Genomic DNA, 24,183 nt, shown 5'->3' on the forward strand with positions numbered 1-24,183 from the left:
GTCTCTCTCACATCGATGTTTCTCTGTCTCCACCCTCCCTTCCACTCTCTCTAAAAAAATAAGTAAGCAAATAAAAATCAATGGGAAAACTATCCTGAAGTCCTCACTTCAAAACAACAACAAAAGTGAGTCCAACAACAAAAAGTGAGGTAATCCAAGGTTTGAAGCAGGAAGTAGCATGATCAAATTTGCATGTGATTCTCTGTTTTACAACCTATCAAATGCCTCTAATCTGCTCTTTTCAGCCTTAGGCTGTTATTGGTCCCTGTCAGATTCAACACCCCAAATGATCTGAATTACTTGCTATTCTCTTAACTGCATATTCTTCCTCATGTTTTCCCCTCTGCCTAGAACACTATCACTCTCTTCCATTTTCGAGTTCCTGAATCTTACCCACCCTTCAAGGTTTAATTCAAATGAATCATTTCCTAATTCCCCCCATTACTACTTATGTTCTTTCTTCTCAACTCTCATTGTACTTTTTGTACTTCTTTTGCCATGTACCACTTTCAACCTTAGACTATAATTTATTTGTGTACTGTTATTCCCCTTACTAGCAAATAATACTCTAAAGAGAGGGAAGAGATGTTACTTAAACAACAAATATTTAAATGACCAATATTTGATTGGAAATATCTGGCACATAGTCCAGGGAAACTACTATCAAATCAAGGGATTTATAGCATATTGATAAAAATCATCTCTGTCCTCTTTGACAGCCTGCAGGAATATAGTTTAATTAATATTAAGTCCCAGTGTTGTTGTTGTTTTAGTATAGGTAATATACAATTTAGTAAATCTCAATAGGCAGGATATATTCATCAAAGGAGGGAAGAAAAGGGATTTATTGAGTAAAAAAGAATTATTTAATCCAAACTTATCATCAGATATTTTTTTCATCATCTCCATTTTTTAAGTGGGGAAAGAGCAGCCAGAGAGGTTGATTTGACCAATATGACACAGTTAATGACAGCAGAGATTTTTAATACAGGTTTGTCTGATTTCCTACTTCATATTTTTCTCTAGTCTACAACTTACTACTTACCTAAATCTAATCTGTCCATATCTAATTCTTTTAAGAGAGATTGATACAGTGGCAGAGTTAGACCTTGCTCTTTGAATATTACTGGAGTAGAAGCCAACTGATGATAAGGTTTCCTTTGTGGTGTTTTAAATGGGTTTGATTCATAACTGCTGGATTTATATTCAGATTCTTCTGCAGTTTCAGAATTATATGGGGGAGCTTCTGAAGAAAGTTCTTCAAACCAATTAATGCTTATTGGTCCTAAATCTGTAAGAAAAATAAAAATCTCATTTTGGTTTTAATTAGAGACACAGAAAAATTCATGAGCCAGTCAAGATCATAACAAAGAGAAGGATGCTTGAGATTTGGATTGTGGATGACTTTTGTTAAAGCGTATTAATTAAACAGGATCATCTGTTCTTTTATGAATCTGTAGCAAGGTATAACAAGTTTACAAAAGTTACAAGGAGATAGCTCTTAACTCTATTAGCTCTCCTAAAGTTCGTCTAGTGCCAATCAAGGGGCCAGTCTCCTCTTTAATCACCAGGATTAAATAGTAAGAAATTACAGTTTCTTATCATTTGGTAACTGTAAATGTTCATTCTCTTAACTGGACTTACGGTTCCATAAAGTAGTTTATAGTGTAAACAAAAACGTGAAGTATTGGATTCTTCCCAGCAAGCATGTGTATTTACATATTTTTTCTGAAAACAATGCTCATTGTAACTGATCAATTTATATAAAATCTGTCAGTACCTGCTTGGCTGCATCGCGTCTCAAAAATTTCAAAAAAGGTTGGCCTCTCTTTGCACCCAATAGGCATTTTTCTGACGATATTACTCCGACACCTGGAAAACGAGTCTGTAAAAGAGAACAGAACACACTTCACGGGTGCGGTCCTTCGGGGACTCACACTGACTGATCTCGGTCCCATCTTCTGGGACAAGGGACTCGCTGCGATGGTGGGAGCATTGCGTGTGTGAGCTGTGTGCAAGCTCTGGACATGCTGCAAGTGCAACTCAAAAACAGCATTTTTGACATGATTTACGTTCACTAGTCACGTGTTGCGAGGGCTCCCATTAGAGGTAAACGCCAAGGAAATCAGGACGCCGCCATCCCACAAGCACCAGCTGGGGGCAGTGGAGCGGACACCGAGTCGGAAGCGGCCAGGAAAGGAGCCGGAGCGCCAGGAGGTTTCAGACGGGGCCCCGCTGCCGCCCAGAGCCCGCCCCGAGCGGGCGGCGCGGCCGAGTCCCCGGAGCGGGGCCGAGCCAGAGGCCGGTCCATCGTCCCCACCCGCGCGGGGCTGGCAGCGACCGCCGGTGGCCGCTCGCGTCCCCCCGCAGCACTGACCGCCTCCCCAGACGCTGCTCCTCGGACTCCGCAGGCTCTCCCGGCGGCGGCCTCCTCCCGAGCACCCGCAGCCAGTCCCCGCCGGGCTTTCAACTGCTCGCGCCAAAGCCGCGCGGCCACACGCCTCCCGATGACGTCACGACGCCGCCCGCCGCGCGCGCCGCCCGGAAGCCCGGCAGGCCCCGCCCCCGACTCGGTTGGCGAGCCGCGGGGCCTGGCGGGACTGCCCGGGAGTCGGTCTGGGGCTGTGCGGGCGGGGCCTCCCCGGAGCCTTCCCAGGGCCGCCCGGAACGCTCCGCGACTCGGTCCGATCCCGTAGCTGAGCTTGTCTCGCGCTGGGGGCTCTCGGCCTCTGTCTCTGACAGGCCTCTGTCTCTGACTGACAGGCCTCTGTCTCTGACTGACAGGCCTCTGTCTCTGACAGGCCTCTGTCTCTGACAGGCCTCAGTTCCGGCCGCAGCCGCCAACCTTGGAAACCCAGTGTGGCCCTTGGAGGATGACCGTTTCGGTCCCCTGCTCCCTGTGGAGTGGGCGGGCTGACAGGTGAAGCCAGGGGACTTCAGGTCTAGTCCTGTGGTGCTCTTAGATAGCAGGTTCAAGAACTCTGAGCCTGTCTCCCTGCCTGAGAAATGGGAAATCCACCGTAACTCTTCTGTGGTGTCAGCTGCTCCCCTCTGCAGGATGCCCTAGAGCCCTTACAGTCTTGGGGTACTGACCACCCTGTGTGAGCCTGTTGTCCCCTTCAAACTTCCCCGGAAGGCAGGACCCTGTCCTCATCATGCACAGGGTCTGACATGCCCACAAGGCTTACTTCGGGTTTGTTTATGGCCTGGAAAGCCTTCTACTGGGTTCTGGAGGTGGGAGCTGCCCTTGGGCCCTGCTGCTTCTGGAAGGCTCTTGAGCAGTAAGCGGCAGAAGCAGCCTTGGATTAGAAGAAGGGTGGGCTCCAACTGCCCATCAGCAGATGAGTGGGTAAAAAAGCTGTGGTACATTTACACCATGGAATACTATGCAGCGGTAAAAAAGAAGGATCTCTTACCCTTTGAGACAGCATGGAGGGACCCGGAGAGTATGATGCTAAACAAAGTAGGCCAGTCAGAGAAAGACAAGTATCACATGATCTCACTCATATGTGGAATCCAAGTAACAGAATAAACTGAGGAACACAGTGTTTCCAGAGACATGGAAGCATGGAACAGAGTGTGGAATCCCAGAGGCAAGGTGGGGGAGGGTGGTTGGTTGGCAAGAGATTAACCAAAGAACTTGTATGCATATATGCATAACCCATGGGCATAGACAATAGTGTGGTGAAGGCCTGGGGTGGGGGTGGGGGGCAGGTGTGGCTAGAAGGAATCAAGGGGGGGGGGGAGGAAGGGACATCTGTAATACTTTAAACAATAAAGGTTTTTTTTCCCCGTTGATTTTTAAGGTGAGTGGGAGAGAGAGGGAAAGACAGAGAGAAACATCGATGTGAGAGAAACACATCGATTGGTTGCCTCCTGCACATGCCTGGACCAGGGCTCGGGCCGGGGAGGAGCCTACAACCAGGGTATGTGCCCTTGACCAGAATCGAACCTGGGACTCTTTGGTCTGCAGGCCAATGCTCTACCCACTGAGCCAAATCGGCTAGGGCTAAACAATAAAGATTTAAAAAAAAAAAAAAAAGATGGGCTCTACTTGCTTCTGTAGGTATCATTTCAGTTTGATCATAACCCTCAGCTGACTAATACAGAGAAATACCAAAGCTTATGATCACCTAGGTCTGAACAGCAAAGAACACAGGTCTGGGATCCTTATCTAACAATAGTTGCGCTTATTGAACATGTGAGTCTGCTTTGTGCTTCACAAGCAATAGCACATTTTAATCTTACAATAATCCTATAAATTGGTTAGTACAGATACTTGTTAGGTCTGATCCCCCCTCCCCTGGGAACTGACCTTTAGGCCACTTCACAATGGGCACTCCGATTGCTTAGATCACGTTCCACTTGCTAAGACCATTATCTCTCCCCTCCAGAGTTTCCTGGAATCCAGGCCTGCACAGAGATTTCTCCGCCCAGAAAAAGCCCGCCTAGAGTCTTTTAAAAACTTCTGACTCCCCGTCTTTGGGTGCTGGCGCCATTTGGGGGCTCAGCCCCTCTGGGTTTCTAGATGACCTAATAAATTCATAATTCTTCACCCCTTTTGGCCTCGTGTGTTCCTCCTTCGACGACCCTAACAGTACTGTCATAAGGGGAAACAATCAGTTAAGTAACTTGCCTGGTAACAAGGCCCAGGTTTTAATTCAAGTGGGTTTGATGTTAGATACTATCCTGCTATTAAATCTGCATTTACCCTCTAAATCAGAACAATTTGCTTACCCTCACATGTTTTTGGCAGACGGTGGGGGGGCGTGTCATACAACTCTCTGAAATATATTTTCTCTCACTATATACATCCCTCCCCTTCCATAACTTTATGGTCCCTGTGCCCTGCCATAAAAATGTATTTTCTTCCTTACACTCTTCTAGTATAAGGTTGTTCAAATAATTTACTCGTTGTATTTGTTTTATTAATATGCTTTAAAACAGGATCTCTAAAATGGTACATTACTATTGGAATAAATAAATGAGTGGCTAACTATAGCATGAGTGTGAATAAGTCAGCAATGAAAAACAGCTTTGAAATAAAGATTCAGGAGCAGTGAATTGAAAATATAGAGAAGAGCAATTTGAATCAGGTGGTAATTAGGCCTCTGTAGGTAGGTAGCTCTCCTCCCACCACTCCCTTCAACTAGGGCCGTGGTCGGAAAACTCATTAGTCAACAGAGCCAAATATCAACAGTACAATGATTGAAATTTCTTTTGAGAGCCAAATTTTTAAAACTTAAGCTATATAGGTAGGTACATTGTTATTAACTTAATTAGGGTACTCCTAAGGCTTAGGAAAAGCCACACTCAAGAGGCCAAAGAGCCGCAGTTTGCCAACCATGGAATTAGGTAATATACACATCACCCACCAGAATCTGAAATAAGTGGAAAAGATAGGGATGAACCTGAATCAACTTGAACACAAGAAAAAAGGGGTAAATGAAGGTGGAAGACAGAACAAGGACAGATGCAAACTAAATCAGGATATTGCGCTAAGCCTGGACAGCAGATAGAGCACTTTGTCCAAATCCCCAGGGCCTGTACCAGGGAACACACTATGGGAACACATTGCCTTTGGGCCAGCCTGGACTCTCTGACCACCAACAGCCTGACTGGAAGCAAAACACTGGTGCCCCCACTTTCCTGGCCAGGACGGGGCTGGTGGTGCCCACGAATGCCTGGGCCTACTGCACTGACCCTTACAAGAGGGCACAGCTTAAGGCCATTCTCTCCCAGATGAACCCCAGCCTGGGCTTGCAGCTGTGCAAGGCCAACACCTAGGAGGCAGGCGTGCAGGTGAGCCTACCTGTGCTCAGGTCTGTACAGTGCTCACTGGGCCTTCTCAGCCTGCACAGCTGCTCTCCTTGGGGCTGTAGAGGCCCCACAGTACCCCTACCTGCCTGGGACTACTATTCACTAGTGCTGAGCCTCAGGGGCTTGATCCAGCTGTGGAAGGATGGGAAGGATGGGAAGGATGAGAAGGACAAGGAGAGGAAGGAGCTTTCGGGTCCCACAGAGGAAAGCCAGCAGCAGCAGAAGTCACCACCAACGTCAGGGTTGAAAGAGGACAAGCAGGAGGAACTCTGGCAGCAGAAAGTTGGGGGAGGAAGATGCCTCTAGTCCTGGGCGGAGCAAGCAGGCCCAGGGAGATGCCCACCCTCTCAGGAAACCCAACTTCTGGGAAAAATTTGTCTTCCCCTCCTCAGCCCTCTGCTGGCCCCTTCCTCTCTTTCTGCTTTTCCATTTCTGGGGCAACAAGAACAAAATCTTCCCGCTTCCTCCTTTTATTTGATGAAGGAGAGGAAGTTCTGAAAACCTGTATTTTACATGGCCTCCATGTTTTGTAACTTTTTGAAGTAGAGTGTCAGCTTTAAGCATGTGCTAACCAAAAGTCTGGCAATCATTATTCATTGGAAATGTGAGACAAAGAAGGGTTGCAATCAGTGAAATATGTGATCAGAATTTTGTTTTGGCTCAGTGGATAGAGCGTGGGCCCACGGACTGAAGGGTTCTATTCTAGTCAAGGGCATGTACCTCCGTTAAAGGCTCAATACCCCACCCTGGTCGGGGTGTGCTCAGGAGGCAACCAATCGATGTGTCTTTCTCACATTGATGTTTCTCTCCCTCTCCCTCTCCTTCCACTTTTTTTATACATCAATGGAAAAATATCCTCAGATGAGGGTTAACAAAAAAGAGAGAGAGAGAGAGAAAGAGAGAGAAAGGAAGAGAAGAGAAGAGAAGAGAAGAGAAGAGAAGAGAAGAGAAGAGAAGAGAAAAGAAGAAGAAAAAAAAACAGAAATAGTGTGAGAGACTGTAGGGAGAAGAATCCCAGAGTAATCCTTCACAGATGAGACACTGAATTAATGTAGTTACCTTGAGAACAGCTGTGAATGAGGTTAAACAGGCCTTTTGCATTTCCTATACAAAGTCACAAGCTTTTCTAGGAATAAAAGACTCTTCCTCTTTATTTTCCATTTTTGGATCCAAAATATGGCAATTTTTGTGTGTAAAGATTGTAAGACCAGATGGGAGAGTGCTTATGTGAAGTGCATTTCTGGAACTAGTAAGGTAAAAGTGCGTGGGCAATGATGTTAAGTGGAGGAAGAATGTGTTTCCTAATGGAGCGTGACTTAATGCTGTCTCATTCATCATGGCATCCTCCATGCCAGACATATTTTTGGTTTAGGGTTAAGTCAATAGTCAGTCCTTTTATCTTGAATATTTGACTGAGTCAATATATAATATTTATTATAATATTAATACCACATTCTTGGTTGTATTCAAGCAGCCTAAATGGTGTGCTAAGTCCCAATAGGTACTTTATGAGGAAAATTGGCTCCACTATAACCATCTATACCAGTGATGGCGAACCTTTTGAGTTCGGCGTGTCAGCATTTTGAAAAACCCTAACTTAACTCTGGTGCCGTGTCACATATAGAAATTTTTTTGATATTTGCAATCATAGTAAAACAAAGACTTATATTTTTGATATTTATTTTATATATTTAAATTCCATTTAACAAAGAAAAATCAACCAAAAAAATGAGTTCATGTGTCATGTCTGACACACGTGTCATAGGTTCACCATCACTGATCTATACTAATAATAGAGGAATATGCAAATTGTCCAGAACACTGTCACAGTAACAGTAACAGTAACGACCAGCAGGCTGTGTGGGATGACCAGGCCGGCAGGGGGGCTCGTGAGGGACGACCAAATGACTGAACAGCAGGCTGTGTGGGGCGACCAGGTCGGCAGGGGGGTTAGTGAGGGATGACCAAACAACTGAACAGCAGGCTGCATGGGGCAACCAGGCTGACGGGGGGCGGGGGGCAGTTAGGGGTGATCAGGCAGGCAGGCAACTGAGCAGTTAGGAGCCAGCGATCCCAGATTGTGAGAGGGATGTCCGACTGCCGGTTTAGGCCCGATCCCCAGGATTGGGCCTAAACCGGCAGTCGGACATCCCCTGAGTGGTCCCGGATTAGAGAGGGTGCAGGCTGGGCTGAGGGGATCTCCCCCTCCCACCCACCCCCTGCATGAATTTTGTGCACTGAGCCTCTAGTTAAAATATAATTTTAAAAAACAACTCTCCTAATGATTTTGTTGCAGAAGCTGTTTATTTTATAAATATTGTGTTTCAGATAAAATTAAGTGGATTTGAACATAGAGAATATTATTCTACTTTATGTTTTGAAATTTGTATTAAAGTGTAAAATATGGACAGATAAAAAATAGCCTGCTATATTTGATCAACATTTAATTAACTCACCCCTAATGCCTTGGCAGGGCCAGACCAAATGATTTTGCAGGCCTTATACAGCCCGAGGGATGGACATTTCCCACCCCTGTACTGGATCAACTGTCCTCAAAGGCACAAAAATCCTTCTCCATTTATACGCCTGCATTGGGACCACTTTTCATCCTCTGCAGCCCAGGGCTTGGTTCTGAAATTCCATCACAGGTCTAGCACAACACAAACTGCTTCCTTCCTCATTTTCCCTCGCTTCTCCCTCCCAATGGTCTCCATCATTTCCACAGGAACAATTTTAGAGTGAGTAATGACAACAGAAAGAAGGGTGGGCATAGAAACGAAGAGGGGTCTTTGGGTGAAGAAATGTTCAATTTCTTGCTCTGGGTTTTGCTTACCTGGGTGTTTTCAAATTCATCAAGCTGTACCCAGGTGTTGAGTCCTTTTATGTGTGTATTTAAAACTTTTCTTTTGCTTATATATATGCGTGTGTGTGTGTGTGTGTGTGTGTGTGTGTGTAAAAATATCTATCTATCTATCTATCTATCTATCTATCTATCTATCTATCTATCTAATTGGGGTAAAATACACACAATATAAAATTTACCATTTTCACCATTTTAAGGGTACAATTTAGTTGCTCTAAGTATATTTACATGGTTGTGCAACCATCACCAGCATCCATCTCCAGAAATTTCATCTTGCAAAACTAAAACTCTTCCTAGTTAACAGTTCTCAATCCTGCCCAACCATCGTCTACTATCTGTCCCTATGAGTTTGACTGCTCTGGTGCCTCATAAGTGGAATCATACAGTATTTTTCCTTTTGTGACTGGCTGATATTGTTCTAGTCAAAGAGGAATTCTTGGAGGCAGCCAACTCTCTCTTACAGAAGATCCTGTATAAATGAGCATGCTTCAAGGAGATGCCTGTCCTGTAGGTGCAATGGATGCAAGAACTGCTCGGGTGTTCATTGTGTGAAAGACTTCTATTTATAACATATCCTTGCTCAGACATGCTGAATCCATTAACCAGAAGCTCTTTATTTTTTGCCTCTCTCAACACACTCCTCACCATATTTTTTAACATTAAAAAAATCTTAAAGTCACAATTTGAAAAAACTGCTTACATTTCCAGAGTGAATTTTGTAGTTTACTGTTATGAAGTTTTTTACATGTGTATGATTTTAAGTATTGACATGTTTGTAATTTGAGTGAATTATGCTGATGGTATCACCATCTCCTAAAATTGTGTTAGTTATGTTTTTTTTGGGGAAATTGAAACTTACAAGAACTTACTAGCACATGGTGCTGGAAAAACTTGGTTTCCACATGTCACTAATCATTATAAAATGTTCTATATTGATGCACTGATAATAAACATGAAATGAAAAAATAATAAATAATAAAGGTACACGGTGAAAATGTGTAGGTACGAGGACATTTGGTCAGCCTGTGGATTATTTTATTAATGCTACTCTGGGTCTGGCACTCTGCAGAGCATTTTCCGTCCCTTCTTATTAGTCCTCACAACTCCATTTTCACTTTTCAGATGAGAAAACTCATTTGTAAAGTCAAAGAGATAAAATAACTTCTGAAGTCACATGGCTGGAAAGGAGAGGTGCAGAATTCAGACCCTTGTCTGTGTCCCTGGTTTCTGCACCTGGACGCAAGCATGAGGCTGTCTACCTTACAGAAGTGTTATGGGTCCCCACTGAGCGCACACCTTCTAATTCCAGAGACCATGTGAATTACAGAGCATTCTTTATCCGACTCTGAGTGGCAGACAACTTGTCTACCAGCCATTTGGGGGTGCATCTCGACCCTGGCTATGCCAGCCTACAGTCCTCCCGCCCTTGGGGGCCTGGCCATGGCCAGGGATTCGGGACTGTGCATGGGCTCCAGGTCCATGAGAGCCCCTCCTCCCATCCCTCCATCACCCATGAGCCCAGGGCCACTGACCTCCTAAGAGCTATCGAAATGCCCAGCTCAGGTGCCACCTGGGCCAGGCTGGCTAGGACCTCCCTGTCCATAGAACCTAGGCTCTTTCCAAAACATCCATCAGAACAGATTTTGCACTTAGGGTCTGAAATGTGGTAACTTTTCAACTTGTGTTGTGGGGATTGATTTTGAATGTGCTGTTACCTTAGAGCCATCAAAGGACTGAGGCCAGTCTTTTTTGTTGTTCTTGTTATACTGTATCCTTGAAAATCACCCCAAAGTGTACTTATAAAGCAGGAATTGTTTATGTGGGAAGTGCATTTCTGACCAGGACTTGGAATGAGACACATGACGGGCATTGCCAAATGTCATTAAAGCAGACGCAACATGAAATTCTTGTAATTACATACAGAAAAGTCTTCCCCAAGAGCGATAAACTCCAGCTCCCTAAATGCATCAGAGCTGAGCAGGATCGAGGATGAAGGAAGACTTGAGGGGCAGATGAGGCAAACATGTCCAAAATTAATTCTTCATGACACGTGAGAAGTGGTAGCACTGCTGGAAGAACCCTGGGAAACATGATTGTAAGTCAGTAAGTACCTGTGAAAAGACAGAACAGCCACTGCAGTCCTGTCTCAAGTTTCTTGTGTAGGCACACAATGTTTGCTCATTATATCTGAAATAATAAAAATTGTTATTCTGAAAATCCACTCAGTGATTCTATCAATAAAAACAATTAACCAACCACAGAACTAGTGATTTAAATTTAAGGACACTTTTTATTACTTATCTTATAAAATGGTTATTTTCAGTAACAATTTAGCCTAAGAAAGATACTGTTATAGCACAAACATATCATTTTAGTAAGAGTTTTGTAAATATTATGATCTAAGTTAACATTTATGTACTAAACATCTTCAAATATAGTACTAGAAAGAGTTCACTACTGTTAGTATTATTTTAATTCCTAACTGACCATAAAAAGTTTTGTTAGGATATTCTATAATGCAAAGGGGGAAAAATCTTCTGGACAATAAGAAATATTTGCATGAATAAACCTAAGCTTTTGTGGTATAATATAAAATTAGTCAGAGAAGTACATTTTCTGACTTTAATGTTTACAACTTATATTTTAAAGTTACTTAGACTATCCGTGGGGGTGGGGTGAGGCAAAGGCAGGAATATATTGTCAATGTATTTGCAAAAACATTTGCCCTTTGAAATCTTGCCATACTCTCATAAATTAATGTTACAAATATCTGAAGAAAAAGTTTAAAAGAAAAAATTTCAGAAGAAGGATTTTATTCAGTAATACTAAAGAATCAAAGGAGGTGTTAATAGGAGAGAGAAAAGCCTAAACTGAAAAGATATCTAATTTTGTTAGGTTAATTTCCTAAAAGGATGTCTGAATTGTATTCATAGTTCTTATTCTAGGTGTTCTTAGATGAAAAAATCTATGATCACTTACTTAAAGATTAAAGAAAGCCAGGGAATATCAGAATAGTCTGGCTTTCTCTTTTCCTTTTCTTTTTAAACTTAAGGTCTCTTTTTCCTGTCAATTTCATGGGGAGAAAAAGAATATATCAGTAAAATAAAGGTGTTTTTTTAAAAAGTGAGTGAGCCCTAGTCGATTTGGCTCAGTGGATAGAGCGTCGACCTGTGGACTCAAGGGTCCCAGGTTTAATTCCTGTCAAGGGCACATGCCCAGGTTGCAGGCTAGATCCCTAGTGAGGAGTGTGCAGGAGACAGACAATCAATGATTCTCTCTTATCATTGATGTTTCTCTCTCTCTCTCTCCCTCTTCCATCCTCCATGAAATTAATAAAAATATTTTTTTTAAAAAAAATAAATAAATAAGTGAGTGAGTCTATAAATATTATTTAGAATTTAAAAAATGGATTTGGGTACTGTGAATGTAGTGATATTAAGTATTACAGAATGTGTAATACTAACTGGATGCCTGGGCTCCTAAACACAGGGATGGAAGAAAATAAATGTCTTGTATACTGCAGATTAAAAATAATGTGTGTAAAGTTAATAGGTAAGACATTAGAGTTCAAAAATAAGCTTAGGGATTTAAAGAAAATCTATTAAATTGAGAGGGGAATCATTTCAGTGACATTTCCAAATAATTAACAGGTTAGAAAAAATAATATCTGGAATCTGGCCCAAAGGAAGAGGGGATTTCTGTTTCTATTGCCATTTGGACGTTTACAATGACGGGTTGAATACAGGGCGACCTTTCTCACTTCTCAGTGGGAGGGAGAAGGAGCCCCACTTCAGGGCCATGGATCCCTCTGTAGGGGGAGCAACACTGTGTAAGATGAGCTTTCATTTTCCACAAGAATTGAAATTAGAACATTCACCTGCAGAAATCCCATAGGCACAATTGCAGAATTTAATTTCTGTTTAAATGATGGATTTTCAGGCAAGTGAATCTAATTTTACATTCAACCCAGGCTCTAAGTGGGCCAAGTAGACTGTGGTCAACTGCACAATACTGGCTTCTTCATGGCATCTATATATATAAAAGCCAAGTGACCAGAACGACAGAATGAATAGAATGACCAAAACAACTGGAACAACCGTTCGCTATGATGCACACTGCGGCTGCCAACCAGCCCGATCAGGGCCCTGATCAGCCCCCAACCTTCTATGGCCCCTCCCCCCGGCCAGCCCGGCCCCCAATCGCCCCCCCCCCACCCCGATTGGGGGCCGGGCTGGCCAGCCAACCTTCCACAGCCCCTACTCCCCACCCACCTGGCCCCAATTGGCCCCCATCGAGATGGGCGGCCGGATCCCACCCATGCACAAATTCATGCACCAGGCCTCCAGTATAGGAATAAAATCCAATTTTATTTTTTAAATTTTTATTATAATTCTTTATTGTTGAAAGTATTACATATGTCTCATTTTTCCCCCATTGACCCCCTCCAGTCTACTCCCACCCCTGCCCCAGGACCTCACCACCCCTTTGTCTGTGTCCATGGGCCAGGAATATATGCATACAAGGTCCTTGGTTGATCTCTTCCCACCCTCCCTCCCTTGCCTTCCCTCTGAGGTTTAACAGTCTGTTCATGCTTCTATGACTCTGGGTCTATTTTTGATCATCAGTCTATTTGGTTCATTAGATTCCACATATGAGTGATATTATCTGATACTTACCTTTTTCTGACTGCCTTATTTCGCTCAGCATAATACTCTCCAGGTCCATCCATGCTGACAAGGAACCTGTGACACAGGCCAAGATCCAGGAGGGACCTGCTGTGACTCTGCCAGCTCGACTGGCTCAGCTAAGGCCCCTCAGCATTGCTTCACTCTGCAGGGTCCAGCATGGGCCTGGCCCGCAGGGGTCTTTCATAGTTATTAGGGGATTGAACTCTGTTGGCCATTCTAAAAGCTGAAAATGAGCTCAGAGCTCCCTTTATGAGTGGTGATTTATTGAGGAATGGGGCAAAACTGGAGTGCCTGGTTGCTCTAAAATCCCCATGGAGCAGTTTCCACGGGCTGCTTTCATCAGGACTGAGATCTGTTCAGATTAGCAGTCTGCCTGCCCTGGAGAGTTTACCTGTCCAGGTGGTAGTTTTGTAGACTATGGTTTGTTCGCTTTTAATTGAGAAATATTACTGGAGAAGGTCTTCAAATATTTTTTATTGTCTATGAGAAGCATAGGAGTAGTTTCTGTTTATATATTTTTTTAAAAATTTTAATGGATTTTAGAGAGGAAGGGAGAGGGAGAGAGAGATAGAAACATCAATGATGAAAAAGAGAATCACACTGGGGATCGAGCCCACAACCCAGGCATAAGCCCTGACTGGGAATTGAACCGTGACCTCTTGGTTCATAAGTTGATGCTCAATCACTGAGCCACGCCAGCTAGCCTGTTTATATTTTTTATCACAAAAGAACTAAAAGTTCATAATACTTTCAGTCTCTTTATTGTATTTCTGGGGTGATAAATGGAAATAGAATATTACCATTATCTTTCACTTTTCTTTAGTTAAAATGATTTGCGTTAAAAAGCAAATACAGAAGCATACAAAGTCAAAAGCGGGAGTCCCATTTCTCAGCCCCGCTCGGAAGTATCAGCATGAAACCCCAGGGTATTTCCTTCCAGTCTTTTCTATGCCATTGATACAGTTTCTACTGGGGGTCTTCAGGAATACAAAGCTATATCATGAAAGATGGCAGGTTTTTGCTAGGAAAAGACCGGAAACTAGTGGTTAGTTTGGCCGCTTCCGTTTATTTGAGAAGCTGGGTAACCCATCCAGGGCTATATGCCACTTGTTCATATGACTGGGAAACCAGTTTCTCAGATTTAAGGGCCAGAGTAGAACCCAGAATGATGGGGAGCTGCTCACTGCTGCCACCTGCTGTCAGCAAGGGTCACTGCAGGTGCTGCCTGCTCCCAGGTCCCTGGGGCTCCCTCAGGATGGCAGGGCCCAGCCAGCACCAGCCTCCTTAGGGCCCTCCTGCGCCTGCACTGGCACACCCTCCCCTCCACAAAACCTCACCGCTCCATTGCTCTGGAGTTTGTGTTTCCAAATGTAGCTATCTGGCTATTGTTGCTTTGTTAGGGTAACCATGAAAATGGAAAACACACATAAACATACACTATTTCCTCTCCTAAGTGGTATAATGAGCAATATTAGCAAACTGCTATAATCTCCTGGTTACAGTGAGTGGCTTGTCACCAGGTTCCAAGGTAGATTTTTTTCTCGGGTTTTTATAGGCACTCTGTCACATGGATTTTGGAATCTCACCATCTAGGCCTATAAATGCCACAGTCCAATGATTTCTTGGTCATCACTCATCTGTGTGTGAGGGGGAGATGACTTATTTTAAAAAGCATTTAAAATCATCATCCTATATAGCACAGCAACTCTTTAAAGAGTCAGTATTTTTTGGTTTTACTTCTCTTACGTTGTTAGGGGGAAAATAACCTAATATATTCCATTCAAAAATTTCAGGCTCCTTATTAATCATGATATCTACTTTTCCAAACAAAAAATATAGGTTTAGGGCACTTTTGAATCACAATAACTCAAGAAAGTGTGAATTGTCCCATTTTCCCTGCTTTTTCTAAAAGAGAGAGATCTCAATGTGAACAGATATTTGCACACCCATGTTCATAGCAGCATTATTCACATTGATTAAAGGTGGAAACAACCAAAGTGTCCATCATTAGATGAAGGGATAAACATGTAAGTGGCATATTATTCAGCCTTAAAAAGGAAGGGAGCCCTAGTCAATGGCTCAGTTGGTTAGTGTTGTCCCAATACACCAGGGTTGCAGGTTCAATCCCCATTCAGGGCGCATATGAGAAGCAACCAATGAATGCATAAATGAGTGGAACAGCAAGTCTATGTTTTCCTTTCTTCTCCTCTTCCTCCTTCTCCTCCTCCTCCTCCTCCTCCTTCTCTCTAAAATCAATCAATCTTTTTCTTAAAGGGAATTCAGACACACTCTACAACATGCTTGAATCTTGAGGACATTGTACTAAGAGTAATAAGCCAGTCACAAAAGAACCAATTCCACTTATATGAAGTACCCAGAGCAGTCAGATTCATAGAAACAGAAATTAGATGGTGGGTGTCAGGGCTGAGAAAGGTGGATGGGGATTAGTGTTGAGTGAGGACAGAGTTTCAGTTTGAGAAGATGAAAAGGTCTGGAGACAGATGGTAGTAATGGTTGCAGAACAATGTGAATATACTCAATGCCCCAGAACCGTACAACAAAAAGAATAGTAAAATTTATGTTATGTATATCTTACTACAATAAAAAGTTTGATAATGATATTGTGTAAAGACTAGGAAAATTAAGAAAACAATTATTCCACCCAGCCAGCATGGTTGAGCATCAACCTATGAAACAGGAGGTCACGGATTGATTCCCAGTAGGGGGCGTGTAGGAGGCAGCCAATCAATGATTCTCATCATTGATGTTTCCCTCTCCCTTTCACTCTCTCTTCCTCTCTTTAATCAATAAAAAATTTTTTTTAAAAGAAAATTATTTCTTTACACTTGTCATGATTTGTATTTTCTAGGTAGACAACTAAGATATTTATCACATCGTTTAATTTTTAGTTGTCAAGATTGCCTGCTTCTTATTTGACTTTAAGAAATATAATGTTGAGGATAATTTCAGAGGAAAACACATGTATAGGTATATACACAAATATGCCAAGCTGTTTAGAGCTGAAATCTCAATTGTAGGTGCCATTTCTGTGTTCTAGTAAGATCTCTAGAAAAGACAAAAAGAAAAGGCACTCAATGAAGAGCGACATGGCCACCTTGCTGCTCTCTGAGCCAGGTGCCTCTCCAACAGGTGCTGGGGGCACTACTCCTCTCTACCTTTCTTCTCCCTTTTATCAGCCACTATGATGTGCTTGCTCCCTTGTGGTTATTTCTGGAACTGCTTCTCAGGGCCACACTTAGATGACAGAACAGACTGTCAGTTCCAGGTTGGACTGTAGGTGACAAGCACAGTTAGGCGCTTTTCCCTGGTAGGACCAGGTGAGGAGAATTAACCAGCACCAGGGTTGCGTGTGAGGTCTGCCTGAAGGCCAGTGAGGCCAGGGGTTCAGGTGTGGCCATGAGGTGTCTCCAAGTCTCTCTGGTCAGGAACTCCCTGAACAGGGCAAGTTCTGAGCAGAGAGGAGCCTCTGGGCTTCATCGGAGGGAGCGAGCAGTGCTGTGACGTTTGCTGTGTGACCGTGACCCATGAGGGCAGGCAGAGGTCATAAGACACTTACTCTCTGTGACGACGGGGAGAGCATCCAACCACATCGGATGGACAGGAAGAATCAGAGTCTTCCAGAAATGATGGGACAGGAGGTGGGTGAGGAAACGAGGAAAACCAAGGGCATCCTTCATGGCCATAGTGGGTGACAGAAGAGGGTGGCTGTAGACTTCAGCTAGAGAGCACGGTTCTGGGCAAGGGTGTGGGAAGTAAGAGGGTCTTTGAGGGAGACTTGGGGGTCTGGTCCCATGAAGGGAGGAACCATGAGGAGGCCTGGCTGGCACCGAGTTCCAGGAGGTCCTCACATGGCCCCCAGGGAGGGCCACTCTCGGCTTAGGCTGTCAACCTGCCCAGCACGCCTCACTGCCCCTCCTCTGCCTGGTGAGGGTCTATTCTTCCCGCCGCTCCAGGCCTCGGTGGAGTGTCTTCGCCCCAGCCGCCCGAGGCCGAGTGCACCGTTCCTTCCCTTGTTCTGTGGGTACAGGCCCTCAGACACTTGGCGCGGAGTGAAAGGGAGGCCAGGCTCTGGGCTTTCACAAGCTGCCACTCAGCCACAGGCCTCTGGTAGGGCTCCGTGGGGCACCCCTGAGCTCCCTCCCACGTTCAGAACAAAATGAGAAATAAGACACAGGACAGACGGGAATGAAATGTCAGCTTTATAGAGGCAGGATAAAGTGGCCTCTCTCTCTCTCTCTCTCTCTCTCTCTCTCTCTCTTAGTCATCACCTGAGGATATTTTTCCATTGATTTTTTTTTTTAAGAGAGAGTGAAAAGGAGAGGGAGAGACACACAGAGAGAAGCATCAATGTGAGAGAAACACATCGATTGGTTGCCTCCCATATGGGCCCTGAATAGGGCCAGGGATCAAGCCTGCAAATGAGGTATGTGCCCTTGACCGGAATTGAACCTGGGACCCTAGAGTCCGAGGGCCGATGCTCTATCCACATAGCCAAACTGGCCAAAGCTAAAGTGGCTTTTGATATCTCTTTCCAAAATTGATGGATTAGCTGCCTGCTCGTTGACCGCTGGCCTCTTCTGCAGGGGCACAGCCTGCCCAGCCAGCAGACCCCACAGCCCAGAGCAGGCCAGAACCACATGGGAGGGACCAGAGGGCACTGAGACTCAGGGGCCAACTCCATCTCCCAAACTCATGGATGAGTGAGGTCTGCCCTCTCATGGAAAGGGATGAAAGAAGGAGAGGAGAGGAGAGGAGCAACAGGGAGGGAGGGAAGGAAGGAGGAAGAGCACCTTGAAATCCCACTTAGCCAGGAGCACTCTTGTGGGAATATGAGTGCAGGGCTGAGGCCCAGGTGGAGTGTCTCCCGCTGCATTATAGTTGCTGTCTCACTTTTTATCTGAATGTAAGCTTTTCCCAGCAGCACCGTTGTCTTCCTCACCTCGGTCTCGGGCATTTCATGGAGAATTGGCACCTGGTAATGCTCAGTAGGGGTTTGAGCAGCAGAACGGAAAAGGGAAACCTCTTTCCAGAACTTAGGGTTGGAGACGCCTGCATCTCACATTCTCTGACTGCCTGGCCGCGGGCCCAGGGGTGCTCTGCTGCCTCCTGAGGCCACAGCCAAAACGTGGTTGACAAGAGGTTCCGGTTTCCCAGGGAGTCTCATGGCCTCTGGCCAGGCCTATTTCTGACTGAGCTCCATGTGGCCTGGACCCTGGTTGTCTTGTCCAGCCTGCAGGTCAGGGCCTAGTGGATGGTACGTCAGCAGGGACCGGAGCGTCTTATGTCTGCCATCTTCTCAGGGCCCGGCACCGTCATCTTAGCTTCCCCAATCACTCCTACGCCGAGTTCAAGGCACCAACATGTCATTTCTTCTTCACTGAGGACTCGTCTGCTTCTTCACTGGTGGTTGAGGACGAGGCCCCACGCCCTTTTTACAAGCCTGTCTACCCCGTATTGGCTGTGATTTGGACTGACTCAGGTGAAGGAAAAATGCTTGCTGAGTCACCACCACTTCCTACAACACCCCGGATCTCCATTAATTAAGGCCTCCAGTCCACGAGGTGAATCACCAGCCTGAGATCAGAAATTAGGGCACACCCCAGGCGCCAGGATTTAAGGAGCACAGCTCAGTCCCCTCTTTGTAGAGCTCAGAACACAGGACCCATCCCTGTCTTGCTCTGTCCCCGTGGCTGCCTCCTCCAGACAGCAGGAGGCGAGCGTCTGTGCCATGGTAGGTCATCGTCCTTCTATTTGTGTTGGCATAAGTATTTTATATTCAAACACATGTAGTTTTGACCCTGCAGCGGGGAGCTTTTTGGAAAATACTTCCCTCTCAAACGAGCTCTAGTTAAAGTCACTGGTCCTACAGTGTTTCCAAAAACAGAGAATGTACTTACATCGTGAGTCAGTTGTTGAAATACTAGGGAAGTTTAAAATAATTGGCCAGTTACATGAAAGCTCTCTTGGGCATATAGTCAAACCGAATTATCATTTCAAGGTCACAATAAGGTCCAGGTCTTTTGAACCCTGATGTGGCCACTTGTTAGTTGTGTTACTTTGGACAAGCCCTCTGTGTCTTTGAAGCCTAGTTTGCTCATCTGTGATGTTGGGGAAGATCACTCCTACTTTGTTTTTTGGTTTTTAATCCTTACCGGGAGGTTCAATATAAGAGAGACTCATCTATTGGTTGCCTCCCACACATGCCCCAGGTTCAGGGGTAGGGGTGGGGTGGGGATCAAGGCTGCAACGATGAGGTACCGTGCCTTTGATCTGGAATAGAACCTATGACCCTTTGGTCCATGAGCCAACACTCTAACCATTGAGCAACACTAGCCAGGGTGATCACATAAAGATGACAGGATGTGCTGGAGACGGGACAATGGATCTACGGAGGTCACCTCTGTGCCAGCTACTCTGCCAAGTGCTGTCTCATGCCGATATCTTTTTAAATCAGCTTTAATTCTTACAAAGTTATGCGATGTTGGGTTTTATTATAAGTTGTATAACTGTGGGGGAAGTCTCTTAATTGCTCTGAACTTAATTTCTTTATCTGTGAACCTGAAATAATTCCAGCAGACTCAAAGGGTTGGGTAAGACTTACCTGAATTCTCAGAGGTAAAGGTGCTGGGCAGAAGTGATAAAGAAGCTTACGAAGAGTAGATTAGTATTGATGTTGATAATAGATTTTGAAATTGCTGCTTGAGAATAACCTCCACAGTCTTCCTAAGGGATTATACCGGTCTGGGCGGTAGCATCCTTAATGACATAGTTAATGACAGAAGATCTAAGTATCCTTTTATCCAACCCAGACTTTAAATACACCCTCTGCTTAGATCGCACTATCAATTTTAAAAGGGCTCAGAGTCAGAACCAATGCTGTCCTGGGCCCCTGGGGTTATCATCCCACATTCTGAAGGTGGAGCTCTCCTGTGAAAATAGGTCTGAATTGTTTTTCATGGTTTTTGCTTTTGTTTTTAAGACAAAACATGCTTTGGGATCTCTTATCTTAAGAGTCCTAATGCTCATGAATTAGACTGGACTATTCATTCCTCAGGGAGTAGTTTGTGCCTCATCAAGTCAGCTCAGGAAATTCTGAATTTTCTCAGCAAACCTGAGAGCTGGCAGCAGGGGAGGTAGCCTATCCAGCTGAAGAAGAGGACTTGAAGGAGGAGGGGAGGGAGAGGGACCAGCAGGGAAGAAGGGAGCCACAGCACTCCAGAAAGGGAGTTCCGGGGAGAGTGGGTCCTATGGGAAACTTCCTCCCGGTCGTGGCTACTCGAACAAAGAACCAGCCTCCTCCTGACCTTTGGGCCTCACTCAGCTGGAAAGTGCTTCATATACATGCCGACTGCCAGCGGCCACCACTTCCTGTCTTCAAATGGGTCTTGTGTTCCAGGAAGACCTGGCCTTCATCCTGGCCCCAGAGTCCCTGCCCACTGCTGGGGCTGTCACCTGGGTAATCCGAGGTTGCACTAGGTGGATGTAGGGTATTGTACAGGGAATATCATGGTTTTGGGCTACACAGAGAAGTGTGTGTCCTTTTTTTTCTTTTTCCTACTTGATATGGGCTACAGAGAGCACTCTAAATATTTTTGAAATTAGGAAAGTTCACCTCAAATGTGCCACCAGATTGAGGGAGTGATTTTCTGCTACTTCTTCCTTCAATGACTTGACCAGACTTGAACATGACTCTTTTTCACGGGGCAGGGAAAGACATCTGTGTGCTCAGACTTGCCTGATTAGTTTAATGTTTATGGTCAATACTAGAGGCCTGATGCAAGAAATAATGACAGAAAACTTCCCCTACCTGGTGAAAGAAATAGACTTACAAGTCCAGGAAGTGCAGAGAACCCCAAACAAAAGGAATCCAAAGAGGACCACACCAAGACACATCATAATTAAAATGCCAAGAGCAAAAGACAAAGAGAGAATCTTAAAAGCAGCAAGAGAAAAACAATCAGTTACCTACAAGGGAGTACCCATAAGATTGTCAGCTGATTTCTCAATAGAAACTATGCAGGCCAGAAGGGAGTGGCAAGAAATATTCAAAGTGATGAATAGCAAGAACCTACAACCAAGATTACTTTACCCAGAAAAGCTATCATTTAGAATTGAAGGTCAGATAAAGAGCTTCACAGATAAGAAAAAGCTAAAGGAGTTCATCACCACCAAACCAGTATTATATGAAATGCTGAAAGGTATTCTTTAAGAAGAGGAAGAAGAAAAAGGTAAAGATAAAAATTATGAACAGCAAATACATATCTATCAACAAGTGAATCTAAAAATCAAGTGAATAAAAAATCTGATGAACAGAGTAAACTGGTGAATATAATAGAACCAGGGGCATGGGAAGGGAGTGGACTGACTATTCTTGGGGGGGAAAGGGGTGTGGGGGTGCAGGTAGAGACTGGTCAAAAATAGTACACCTATAGATGAGGACAGTGGGAGGGGTAAGGGCAGAGGGTGGGGTGGGAACTGGGTGGAGGAGAGCTATGGGGAGAAAAAAAGAGGAACAACTGTAATAATCTGAACAATAAAGATTTAATTAAAAAAATAAATAAGACAAGTCATCTCCCCTGACACACAGATGAGTGATGACCAAGAAATCATCGAACTGTGGCATTTACAGACCTAGATGGTGAGATTCCAAAATCCAGGTGACAGAATGCTTATAGAAACCCGAGAAAAAACCTACCTTGGAACCTGGTGACAAGGCCCTCACTGTAACCATGAGATTACAGTTTGCTAATATTGCTCATTAACTTATGAGAGGAAATAGTGTATGTTTATGTGTTTTTATTTTTCATTTTCATGGTTACCCTAACAGAACAACAATAGCTAGATAGCTACATTTGGAAATACAAACTCCAGAGCAATGGAGCGGTGAGGTTTTGTGGAGGGGAGGGTGTGCCAGTGCAGGCGCAGGAGGGTCCGAAAGAGGCTGGTGCTGGCTGGGCCCTGCCATCCTGAGGGAGCCCCAGGGACCTGGAAGGAGGCAGCGTCCTGCAGTGACCCTTGCTGACAGCAGGTGGCAGCAGCAAGCAGCTCCCCATCACAGAGCATTCCAGCATGGACTCGTAGTCTGTATTGAAAACTTGTGAACCAGATGCAGGGAAGTGTAGAAGTGCATTTATCTTCAGCATTTCAACTCACATCATGATGGTAAATGCATGGATGTTAAGCTCAAAGGCAATCCTTGGTGGCATTCTGTTTCAACATTTTTATTGGCTTCAGTGATTGTAGAGAAAGCAGGCTATTTCAACTGACTGATGACATAGAGTTGGAAGGAATTGCTAATGGACTGAATATGGGGCACAGAAAGATCTGGGTGGGCCAGACAGATGGACCCAAATCAGCAATGAAATTCAACAGGAAATATAAAACCCTTAATAGACTGGAAAATGTCATGCAACATGCAGGACAAAGGGAAAATCTGATTTTATAGGAAGAGAAGTGGAGGAGAGAACTCTGAAAATTGGAGACAATGTAACTGTTCACTAACAAGGGGATGGTTACATAGCTTATGGCTCAGTCATTCTATGGAATACTATACATTTTCTAAAAAGAGCAAGTTAGAGGTATACATATCGACCAGGAAATATCTCAAAGGTATATTATTAAATGAGAAGCTACCACAGAAAAGAATTATGTAAGAATGCAAACCAAAGTGGTTCTGTATGAGTGCATGTAAGTACCTGTGATGGCATAGAAAAGACTGGAAGGATAGACACTGGGGTGTTCATGCTGATGCTTTAGAATAGGGGCAAGAAATGGGACTTCCAGTTTTGACTTTATATGCTTTTGTATTTACTTTTTAGCGCAAAAACGTTTATATATCAATTCTATCATTACATAATCACACTGGTGGCCTTTTAATTGAAAATGAGGAAAGGTGATGAGGCTGTTAGAAAGCTAACTCAAGCTCAGACTACATTAGTATTAATGCTGTGTCAGAACTTGATCTTTCCCCAGCTATTTAAAAGAAACATACGTGGGTCCAGCAGAAAGCAGAATAGGTGCTGGACATGTCAACACAGCTCTCATGAGTCCATCTGCACTGCCTGCCCCTCTTTAGCCTCCTTCCTCTTGCTGTCCCCTTGACTCTGGTGTCTGGCCTTTCTCTCTCGCTGTACAACTTTCCCTAAGACACCATTTGTTCTGCTTCCTCGTTTCCGTCAGGGCTTTTGGCAGAGCGGCCCTCCCTAAGCACCCAATAGTAAATAGCAATTGCCATTGCCCCTGGAAAATCCTAGTTCCCTTCTGCTGGTTTGTTTTTCTCCATTGCACATCTGCAGCATATATAACCTAAGGGTGTGCCTGTATAGTCTATCTCCTTCAACATGAAGACCAACGTTTTGCTTTGTTACAGTTCTGGTGCCTACTATTTGCTGGCATTCAGTTGTACTCAGTAGATATTGGTTGAGCAAATGAGTAATTAGAGCTGTGTAGGAATGGAGGGGCAGGCATCTCACAGTTAGGGAAGACTTCCTTAACCCCATCAGCACAGGGAAGACGGGAGTCCCTATGATGCCAGTTACAAGCTGCAGGAACGAGAAATGCACTATGGAAATTCTAGAAGTCCAGTTGACACCCTTCGTGTGATAGCAACATCTGCGATTGACCTTTGAGCATGATGGTCTCTGCCTGAGCTTATCTCCCTGGTCCATTCCATAGGAGTAGTCCTATCTGGAGGGTTGAGAGAAAAAGTTTTTGGTACTGTGTATGGAAGGTACCTAACTAGGTGAACCAAAGCTTTCTGTAGTAGCCTATTGATATTTCTGTAATTTCAGA

General features: G+C 44.4%; 1 protein-coding gene and 1 pseudogene across 4 annotated transcripts in view; one reads left to right on the top strand and one right to left on the bottom strand.

The window, feature by feature from the left end:
• The window catches only part of BRCA2 (BRCA2 DNA repair associated), a 77,351-nt gene extending 74,839 nt beyond the window's left edge, over positions 1-2,512 (bottom strand). For 3 of the 4 annotated variants that reach the window (XM_059684171.1, XM_059684173.1, XM_059684170.1), the window contains exons 1-2: positions 1,781-2,115; positions 1,046-1,291 (exon numbers count right to left, since the gene is read on the bottom strand). In XM_059684171.1, the coding sequence (XP_059540154.1) occupies positions 1,046-1,291; positions 1,781-1,958 (424 nt within the window). In that variant the 5' untranslated portion in view covers positions 1,959-2,115. Of the gene's footprint in view, positions 1-1,045; positions 1,292-1,780; positions 2,116-2,377 lie in introns of those variants that run through there. The other variant, XM_059684172.1, reaches the window with a different exon arrangement.
• Positions 2,513-5,473: 2,961 nt separating this feature from the next.
• On the top strand, positions 5,474-24,020 carry LOC132226645 (protein ZAR1-like; annotated as a pseudogene).
• The last annotated feature ends 163 nt before the right edge of the window (positions 24,021-24,183 follow it).

The sequence above is a fragment of the Myotis daubentonii genome, chromosome 2, assembly GCF_963259705.1.
Source record: "Myotis daubentonii chromosome 2, mMyoDau2.1, whole genome shotgun sequence".
Lineage (NCBI taxonomy): Eukaryota > Metazoa > Chordata > Mammalia > Chiroptera > Vespertilionidae > Myotis > Myotis daubentonii.